Consider the following 10589-nt stretch of genomic DNA (forward strand, 5'->3'; position numbering starts at 1 on the left):
GGTGGAGGTGAGGCTTTACCACATGAACTCCTGCTTACCCTAAAAGTCCCTCTCACATACAGAATCACACTGAACCTCTCGGCTCATACGGCTGGAAGTGAGTCAACGAGAGGAGGGAAGAAAAATTAAGACAAAAACAGAAGTTAGAAAATCCACCAGAGTAACATAACCATAACCAGAGTTATAATCCAGCAACAGCCAACGTTTCATTAACATGGTTTTAGTAAATATAAAATATCACACAGTTAAAAATACCTAAAGGATAAAACTGGTTATTCTATTTGTCTTATTCTCAACAAAGAAAAAGACATGTTGGAATTTATATAAAGTATATTTATTTACTAAAAGGATCCTTCCTTCCTTCCTTCCTTCCTTCCTGTCTTCTTTTCCTTCTTTCTCCCTTCCTTCCTTCCTTCCTGTCTTCCCTTCCTCCCCCACTTCCTTCCTTCCTATCTTCCTTCCTTCTTTACTGACTTCTTTTCCTTACTTATTTCCTTCCATCTGTCCTTCTCCCTCCCTCCCTCCCTTCCTTCCTTCCTTCCTTCCATCTGTCCTTCTCCCTCCCTCCCTTCCTTACTTCTTTCCTTCCATCTGTCCTTCTCCCTTCCTTCCTATCTTCCTTCATTCCTTCCTTCCTTCCTTCCTGTCTTCTTTTCCTTCCTTCTTTCCTTCCATCTGTCCTTCTTCCTTCCTTCCTTCCTTCCTGTCTTCTTTCCCTCCCTTCCTGACTTCTTTTCCTTCCTTCTTTCCTTCCATCTGTCCTTCTCCCTTCCTTCCTTCCTATCTTCCTTCCTTCCTATCTTATTTTCCTTCCTTCTTTCCTTCCATCCGTCCTTCCTTCCTTCCTTTTAATGATCCGGCCCACATGAGATCAAACTGAACTGTATGTGGCTCTTGAATGAAAATGAGTTTGACCTTCCTGATGTAGAGAATGAATAAAAGCTAAATTTGAGCTTCATATCTATAAAAGTACTTTCTTGGTTCAGTGTGTACATGTTATATATGTTGTGTGTGGATGTGATGTAATGTTGGAAGTGTGATATCTCTACCTGTGGACATGCTTTCCCCGGGAGATAAACCATCCAGTAGACCCGCCGAATGGTCCAGAGGTTGGGGGCTGCTGCCGGGGGTGGAGGGGGGCTGCGGAGGGGGCAAGCTGGGTCTCTGCCGCGGCGGCTTAGGCGTCGGCCTCGCCTTGGTGAGCGTCCCGGCCAGCGAGGGAGGGGACGACAGAGACGGCGTCGTTGCCATCTGGATCTGCCCCGGGGAGCCGATGGTGGCGTACCCCTGAGGGTAGCTGAAGCCGTAGGGGGAGGGGGTGCTGGGGGGAGTCGGAGACAGGCTGACGGGAGATGGCTGACCTGTGGACTGGTCGGACATGGCTCCTGTCTGGCAGTACGGACCTTTAGGAGGGATCGGAGCGAGCTTCTTAGCTGTGGAGGGAAACAGGAGAAAACCCAGAATGTTACAGCTTTACCTTCATATGACAGATATTAACCTTCCTGTCGTCCTCCCGGGTCAAACTGACCCCGTCTGTTTTGACTGTTCCTTCCTCCCTCCCTCCTTCTCTCTTTCTTTCCTTCTTCTCTCTTTCCTCCCTTCCTTCTTTCCTTCCTTCCTCCTATCTTCCTTCCCTCTTTCCTTCCTCCCTTCCTTCTTTCCTCTGTCCTTCTTTCCTTCCTTCCTCCTATCTTCCTTCCCTCTTTTCCTTCCTCCCTCCCTCCCTCCCTCCTTCCTTCTTTCCTCCCCTCTACCTTCCTTCCTTCGTTCTTTCCTCTGTCCTTCGTTCCTCCCTTCCTTTTTTCCTTCCTCCCTCCCTCCCTCCTTCCTTCTTTCCTCCCCTCTACCTTCCTTCCTTTGTTCTTTCCTCTGTCCTTCTTTCCTCCCGTCTTCTTTTCCTTTCTCCATTCCTCCCACCTTCCTTCTTCCCTCCCTCCTACCTTCCTTCCTTCCTCCCTTCCTTCTTCCTCCCTTCCTTCCTTGACTCGAGGACAACAGGAAGGTTACAACTAAAGATGCAACTGTTTTCATTTTTGTACTAATCTGCCGATTACTTTCTCGATTACTCGTTTTCTGTGTAAAATGTGATGAAATACTAAACGGCACCTGTTATAATTAGTCTTAAAATGTCGTGTTTTGTCTGATTAACAGTCCAAAATTCAAAGATGTTCAGTTTACTGTCAAATGTGACACAGGAAAACATCACATCATCACACTTGAGAAGCTGCAACCAGCACATTTTTTGATTTGGACCAAAGCAGTTATTTAATCATCAAACTAGATTCATTTCCTGCCAAAACACAAATCAATTAATCAACTGATGCAGCTTTTAAATCAAACATGTGAAATATGTTCAGCAAAACATCTACTAAACAAGCTGCATGTGTGTAAAGGAAGGAAGGAATGGAAGACCGGAAGGAAGGAAGGAAGGAAGGAAGGAAAGGAAGACAGATTGAAGGAAAGAAGGAAGGAAAAGAAGACCGGAAGGAAGGAAGGAAGGTAGGAAGGAAGGAAGGAAAAGAAGAGAGGAAGGAAGGAAGGAAGGAAGGAAGGAAGGAAGGAAGGAAGAAAGGAAGGAAGGAAGAGAGAGAGGGAGGAAGGAAGGAAGGAAGGAAGAAAGAAAGGAAGGAAGGAAGGAAGGAAGGAAGGAAAGGAAGACAGATTGAAGGAAAGAAGGAAGGAAAAGAAGACCGGAAGGAAGGAAGGAAGGAAGGTAGGAAGGAAGGAAGAGAGAGAGGGAGGAAGGAAGGAAGGAAGAAAGAAAGGAAGGAAGGAAGGAAGGAAGGAAGAAAAGGAAGACAGATTGAAGGAAAGAAGGAAGGAAAAGAAGACCGGAAGGAAGGAAGGAAGGTAGGAAGGAAGGAAGGAAAAGAAGAGAGGAAGGAAGGAAGGAAGGAAGGAAGGAAGAAAGGAAGGAAGGAAGAGAGAGAGGGAGGAAGGAAGGAAGGAAGGAAGAAAGAAAGGAAGGAAGGAAGGAAGGAAGGAAGGAAAGGAAGACAGATTGAAGGAAAGAAGGAAGGAAAAGAAGACCGGAAGGAAGGAAGGAAGGAAGGTAGGAAGGAAGGAAGAGAGAGAGGGAGGAAGGAAGGAAGGAAGAAAGAAAGGAAGGAAGGAAGGAAGGAAGGAAGAAAAGGAAGACAGATTGAAGGAAAGAAGGAAGGAAAAGAAGACCGGAAGGAAGGAAGGAAGAAAGGAAGGAAGGAAGGAAGGAAGGAAGGAAGGAAGGAAGGAAGGAAGGACGGAAGGAAGGAAAGAGCCATCTCGGCGGGCTGCTTCTGGCCCCACGGACCTCATGTTTGACACCCCTGACTTAAACCGACATATCCTGACACAGACTGAGGCCTCGTTACCTCTCCTCAGGGTGTGAGGACTGTGCTCCGAAAGCTGCGACTGTCCACAAGAGCTCATCGTCCCCTGCAGTCCCTTCTGGCCGATGACCGGAGACAGCTCCTTGTTCTTCAGAGTACTGAGAGGAGGGAGGGAGAGGAGGAGAAGTTAACAAGCTGAGCCTCATTCATCTCTCTCCTGTTTGAATAATAATAATAATAATAATAATAATAATAATAATAATAATGATAATAATAATAATAATATGTCAATCCTGTTTTTGTGAAGCGCTTTAAAATAAAATATGAGCACCCATAGTTCAATGTCAGATTGCCGCTGCTGCAGACACAGACGTGCAGCAGAAGCAGCTCCAAAATAAATAAATTAATAAATAAATAAATCCCCCAAATAAACCCTGATGGCTTAATGGATTTGCTTTACTTTTACAGTGCAGTGCAGCCAGAATGCCAATGTAAGGCGGAGGGGCAGGGGGGGCGAGGGGGACGGGGAGTCGAAAAAAAACACATAACCAGTTTCTATAGTCGCAGTGACTTTCAGCAGGAATGAGGCGAAGATGGATGATCGAGAAGCTGCGAGGATTTAAAAAAAAATCCAAATGAACTGAAAACGTCTTTTTTTTTGTAATATCAAACAATGTGGGGCATTTATTGTTAATTGATGTTGCTGTCCATCCTCAACATGCATCATTTTATCATTGTGTGTGTGTGTGTGTGTGTGTGTGTGTGTGTGTGTGTGTGTGTGTGTGTGTGTGTGTGACTGGGCCCACTGGTATGACTCATTAACGCCCACCTTTTTTTCTTTTTCTTTTTTTCTTTTCTTTTCTTTTTTTTTTTTTATAATGGCATTCACCGAAAGGCTGTTTGAAAATTTCCTTTGTTGCCTGGCAACCGCCTCCTGAATATCCTGGCAACGTGGGAAAGTTATGGATCGCATACATGGCTGTTAAATTAAAAAAGATGGATTTGAGAATGAAACTCGTTGATTTCAATGACTGACAGATCCAGAATAAACCAAAAGGAGAATTTTTTGTTTTTTTTTTTTGGGGGGGGGGGGGGGGGGTATCTGAGTCTCACCCATCCCTCTTTCTCTCCTCACATCATCCCTCTCTCATACTGTCCCTGTGGGGCCTCTTTTGTGTGTGAGTGGTACGAGCGAGTTGAGCAGGGTTCTGTATTTACCTAGTCGGCTTGGCTCCTCTCTCTCGGTTACAGGCACAGGCGGCCCATGGAGGGGGAGCAGAGAGGGGGGTGTTGGGGGGTTTGGGGGAGCCCAGGAACAGATCGTGGCGAGTAAGAACGAGCGGGGGTTTGATGTAAAGGGAGGAGCCATTCGTTTCGGACGGGGGCGCATGCGGAGCGTCGGACAGGGAGGCCTGTTTGGGCAGGTGCAGGGAGTTGGGTTTGGGGTTGGAGTTGACATCAAGCGGCTGAGGAGAGGGGCAGAGGGAGTGGGGGGAGGGGACCGGGCTGTAGCCGGAGCGGCGGAGGGGGGGGGGACTGACCGGGAGGCACGGATTCGGGGCTGGGAGCGACGGGACGCATACCCGGAGGTGCTCGGGTGTAGAAATGGTGGTGAGGGAGCGAGAAGGACGAGCAAGAGGAAGAGGAGGAGGAAGATGAGGAAGAGGGGTAAGGGGGAGGCGGCCTCTCCTCCTCGGGGGAGGGGTAGGCATAACAGGAGTCCGACCAATTGGAGGATGCATCATCCGAGCTGCAATGATAAAGATATCAGAGTTTCATGGGGGAGCTGAGGCGGATCCAGAGGCTGAAAAGCTGTTAAAGTCATTAGTGTCTGATAAAGGAACAAGAGGAGGGATTCACGTTTAAAGGATGACGTCGCACATTTTCTATATAATTCTCGTATTGACGATAAATCTCACGTGCAGAGCAAAACCAACAATTAACTCTCCTGTGATATATCTTGTTCCTCTGTTGTTGTCCAAAAACTATTAAAAACTCATCAGTAAGTCATACGGCTGCACTGTTCCTTCATAACGGTGATTGTCAGTCCACTCTCCAGACAGTAGTTCCTTGTAATTCAGACCTTGTTTATGAGTCAGTGATGGTTTTATAGTGTCCATGTGGTTTAGTTTAAATTTAAAGGGTTAAAATGTGAAAATAAACGTATGAATAACTTGCACACATTCTTTTTTTGTGGACCCAGCATCAAATTTCTTCTTTTAATCCATTTAGAGAGAATATATTAGAGGATTATGGTAAAAATGTCTAAGTGGTGTAACCATAAAAACTTTGTACCAAATAATTGAACGTTGCTTAAAAACAGTAAATAGTCAATAAAACAGCATATCAACTAGTTTGGCATGATCTTACATTATAACTTTTATATTAAATAAAGCTAATGGAATACTATTGTTCTAAATATTACATTTAATCTGGGTAACCATGGAGACCAGGAAACATTTACAGTCATTATTAGTATAAGTCCACTTAAATACACTGTAGGTGATAAAATATTTAATATTTATCATTCTTTTGTGGTTACACCATTTGACATTTTCAGGAGCATTCAGTCTGACTTTTGGTAAAAAATGGTGCAAATATCATTTCAAATGATATAAAACCAACAAAAATACTAAATGTACATTTTAACAAACCTGATGCTGCTTTAACATATTAACATATTTTTGAATTGCTCATCTTGCCAAACCTTATTTGTCACTTATAAATCCTCACCAGCTTGTTGTGTCTCATATCACAACCTCCTGATTAGTTATCTGAGGAATTGGAGCCATTTCTTAACAAACCATGGCAGCCATTACCTTTAGTTCAACATCGTGGCTCATTAATGTGTTCTTATATAATATTTATGTTCTTATTATAACATTTTATGGATAATGACAGAGGAATAAAATCCATCAGGCCTTTTGATGCAAACACTTCCTGGTTTGACTCTGCACATCTGAGATCTATCGACAATAAGAAGAATATAGAGAATCAGCAGCTTTATCCTTTAAGTCCAGGTCCATTATGAGGGAGGGAGGAGGGAGGGAGGATTAATTACTGTGTGAGGAGGAAGGAGGAGAAAGGGGCTCCAGAGGGAAAATAAAGAGTAGGTGCTCATGAAATCTTCTCAAATCACGAAAGAAATGAAGTAAAAACAGAAAAGTCAGTCACCTCATCCATTGCAGGGCCTTTCGACAATGGACTGTTATGCTGTTAATGATGCTTGGACTAATGGCAGAAACAAAACAGATAGTATCATTCATGCACATGCAGCAATGAGCCAGACCTGAACTACGGATGAACCTTTTTTTTTTTACTCCGATACAGTACGTGTGTGTTTTGTGACGTTAAAGTGAAAGCATCACAACTCAGGCATAAAATTAACTTCACACATGAGTCTACACATTCAAGGATGAGGAAACATATTTGACAGAGAAACTTTAAAATAAGAGCAGTCACATGCGAGGAGGAGATGGAGGGAAGGGGAAAGAGGGAAGGGTTCACACAGAGGTGACGAGGTGAGAGAGAGAGAAAGAGAGAGAGAGAGAGAGAGAGAGAGAGAGAGAGAGAGAGAGAGAGAGAGAGAGAGAGAGAGGATGAGCATTTTTCGGAGACAGACAGATATGAGGCTCTGTTTGTAAAGTTGCTCACGCTGACAATAACATCAACATTAAACCACATTTAGTTTCAAACAGTATTTTTTAACATCATCTTTAATCACATTTACACCAATATTAATTCTATAAACACAGTCTGACCATCTTGAGCTTTTATTTTGGTACTTCCTGTTATCAGCAGTGTGAATTAGCATTTTAGCTAAATATCTAGGGTCTGTTCGAAACCGCATATTTTCCTACTACTCGTACTAACTCTGACGTCATTTGAAGTATGTAGTGTGTTTCACCCATAGACTGTATAAAAGAAATGGACGTAACATCCGTGACGTCACCCATTGGTTTGTGGACTGCTGCTTGGAAGCCAATAGTTTCGAATCTAGGCAGCGCCATCTTGAAAATTTCAGGTGCATGCTGGGAAAAATAAAAACACAGATTCTACTTATATGGGCATGAGGCGGGGCCATGGGCGAAGCGGGGAGGTTGCTATGGTTGCGAGGGCTGGATCTCGAGGACATTGGTCAATCAACCTGTCAATCAGGACGTAGCCACGCCCTAATGCATACCCTGCTTTATCGTCACATATAAAATCAGGGAGGCCAAAATGTCCCAAATGAACATCATACTGCATTGAAGAAGGCTTTAAACTAGCGATTGAGACCATAAACACATTTTGAAAACGTTTACTGAGGTTAGAAATCAAGTGAGAAGTTGGTGAATTCTCCATTGACTTGTATAGAGACGGTCGCCCCCTGGTGGCCTTTTGATAGAATGCAGCTCTAAGTTACTTCCTGGTTGGCCTCATTTCAGACGACCGGAGCTCCCCGCCTGGTTTCAACTGTAGTAGTATGTGATTTAGAGTATGTGAGAAGTTCCTGGATGGTTTACTAGATTCTCCAGAAATGCAGAGTATGCATCAAGAGCTGACTACTCACACTCACATTACTTTAAACAGGTGTTATTTGGACAAATTAGCGTCACATTGTGGATCTAAACGGCTACTTTACTTTCTTCCTCAAAAGGTTTTTAAATGTTACACCTAATTGTTAAATGTTAAATCTAAATATTAAATCTAAATCAAAGTGTTCGGGGTGAAACTAAATATTTAGCTAATATGCAAAGTCACACTGCTGGTAACAGGAAGTACCAAAATAAAAGCTTGAGATGTTCAGATGGTGTTTATAGAATTAATATTGCTGTAAATGTGGTGAAAGATGATATTTAAAAAAATCACACCATTTAAAAAAAAAAACAGTTTGAAACTAAATGTGGCAAAATATTGATGTCAACTTTACAAACGGCGCCTCATAAGACACAAAAAATAAACGTGGGCGAGCAGACAGCTGTTCTGTCAGGACGCAGCAGCAAACGCGGCTGGGGGGGGGGGCAGCAGCAGGTGGGAGGTGGAGGAAGAAGAGGAAGAAGAGGAGGAGTGAAACAGGAGGAGGACGGGGGGGGGGGGGGGGGGCACAACAAGCCTTACCTGGCTCGGTCGCTGCTAGTGGGAGGAAGGGTGGGGGAGGGGGAGGCAGAGATTTCCCCCGGCTGCTCGGGGATGAGCGCGTCATTGGGCGGGGCGGGGGGATGCACGCTCGGAGGCGTGGACGAGCTTTTACGCGTGGAAGACGAGCCCCTGCGTGACACCCATGAAGTGTCCATCACCCTGACACCCATGCTGCAGTGGGACAGAGATGCACAGCCAATCAAAGGGGGGGCGTGTGTGTGTGTGCGTGTGTTGGTTTTTCTATCCTGATGGGGACCGAAACCTGACATATTATTAACCCGTGGGGATCGATTTTTCCCGTGGGGACCGACTCCTGGGCACGAGCATTGGAATCAATAGCAAACAGCCTCCTGATAGGCCTGGTCCCCACAAGGTTGGTTTTCCTGAGTGTGTGTGAACCCCAGAGTTCACACACGGTACTGCAGTGCACGAATTTCCCTGGTGGGGACCTTTTCCTGACAAAGTATGTAAGTGTGTATATTAGCATGTTAGCTTCGTATTAGCATAGTAGCTTAGCGATTAGCCCCCTGGGTTAGAGTTTCAATCCAACATTTGTTCAAATACTGAATATGAATTGTACTGTAGCTAACAGTGATGTCAATTGTATGCTAATAGGCGTTAGCATTACAGGTCGCTAATAGACGTTAGCATTATGGGTCCCAACGAGGGGGGCAAAATTCAGGTTTCAAATTTATGTGAGAGTTATTGATATTTCAAGTCATTTTTTTGTTCAAACAGAATTATGATGAATTTAGGAGTTAAAATTACGTCTCTAGACCCTTTAGAAAGGCGGGACCCCACGGTGCATCACCCAGTCAGGGTCCCCACGAGGTAGTAAAAACACGTATGTGTGTGTGTGTGTCGACCCTAAATAGATTGGCCGTTGCCTGCTGATGAAGAGGGATCAGCTTCACTACAGTCTGACCCTGGATCAGCTTGTCTTTTATCTAATATCCCCCCTTTATTCTTCTTCTTTTGTTTTTTTAATGACACCTTCTCCTTCATGGTCGTGGCGTTTATGAGTGAAATGTTTTTTGGGGAACCGCCACAGCAGCAGCAGCAGGTTTGAATGAGTTGAATAAAAATAAGATGCATGTTTTGGTCCAGATGACATCATCACTGCTCCTCTCAGGCCCGAAAACATCACTTCAGGGAATAGTTTGACATTTTGGGAGAAATTTGCTTATAAAGTATCCGATGATAATAATAACAATAATAATAATAATACATTTTACTTAAAGGCGCCTTTCTTGGCACTCAAGGACACCGTACAGAGTTAGTGAAATTAAACCCTCATATACTGTTTAGGTTTATCTGAAAGCATAAATACACTTTAAATACTTCTTACTCATAGCCTGAAATTTGATAACTTCTCCTTAAAATATTTTAGTGCAGTTGATGTATATTATTTTTTATTATTTAAGTGTTTTTGACCCACATTTATTCAATTTTTGTTTTTTTTTAAAAATACAGTTGCATTCTTCACGTTTAATATGGTTCATGTTTTTTCTCCATAAACTAGAAGTGTAAAAGCTAATAATAAACTCTCTCAGATCTCTGAAAGCTTCATTATGGATTAATTTTTTCAGGATTAGTGTATTATCTGTGACTGATGACGTAATCATGCATGGTTTGTCTAAATATGAACTGTATGTACGTGAGGAATAATGTAATAACTTGCAAATAACATAATAAGTTATTACATTATTGGCTAGGTTAAATAAATGATAATAACTGGAGCTGATAATATAATAATAAACCTGAATACCTAAACCTAAATAACCCTGCTTTAATCAGACTAGCTGTTTCCATATATTTCTAGTATTTGTGGTAAGCTACAGCTACATATATTTTAATAAGCACTTTAAAAAAAATGTCAAACTATTCCTTTATAGAGAGGGAGAAAAAAACAACAACCAGGAGCTTAACTTAACCGTGACTTTGTTTAAGACTGCACAAGAAGAGACTATTGTACTCACAGGTTGAACAAGTCTATCCACAAAGATGCTTCTTACATAAACACAAAGATAGAGAGAAAGAAAAAGACTTGCTTTGTTCATGTCATCCATTTTTCACCCCCACCCACCCTCCCTCTGTCCCTCTGTCCCTCCCTACCACCCACCGACCCCACCCATCATCTCTCTGCTGGAGACATTGAAC

General features: G+C 43.3%; 2 protein-coding genes across 2 annotated transcripts in view; both read right to left on the reverse strand.

The window, feature by feature from the left end:
* Positions 1–10589, reverse strand: part of LOC128381463 (peroxiredoxin-like 2A) — a 223662-nt gene that overhangs the window by 154541 nt on the left and 58532 nt on the right. The window lies entirely within an intron of this gene.
* LOC128381428 (rho GTPase-activating protein 44-like) overlaps positions 1–10589 on the reverse strand; it is an 82025-nt gene that overhangs the window by 4166 nt on the left and 67270 nt on the right. Inside the window, 5 exon segments of the mRNA XM_053341442.1 lie at positions 1050–1433; positions 3351–3466; positions 4527–4826; positions 4828–5058; positions 8409–8600. Coding sequence (XP_053197417.1) covers positions 1050–1433; positions 3351–3466; positions 4527–4826; positions 4828–5058; positions 8409–8600 — 1223 coding nt within the window.

Source organism: Scomber japonicus, chromosome 20 (assembly GCF_027409825.1).
Source record: "Scomber japonicus isolate fScoJap1 chromosome 20, fScoJap1.pri, whole genome shotgun sequence".
Lineage (NCBI taxonomy): Eukaryota > Metazoa > Chordata > Actinopteri > Scombriformes > Scombridae > Scomber > Scomber japonicus.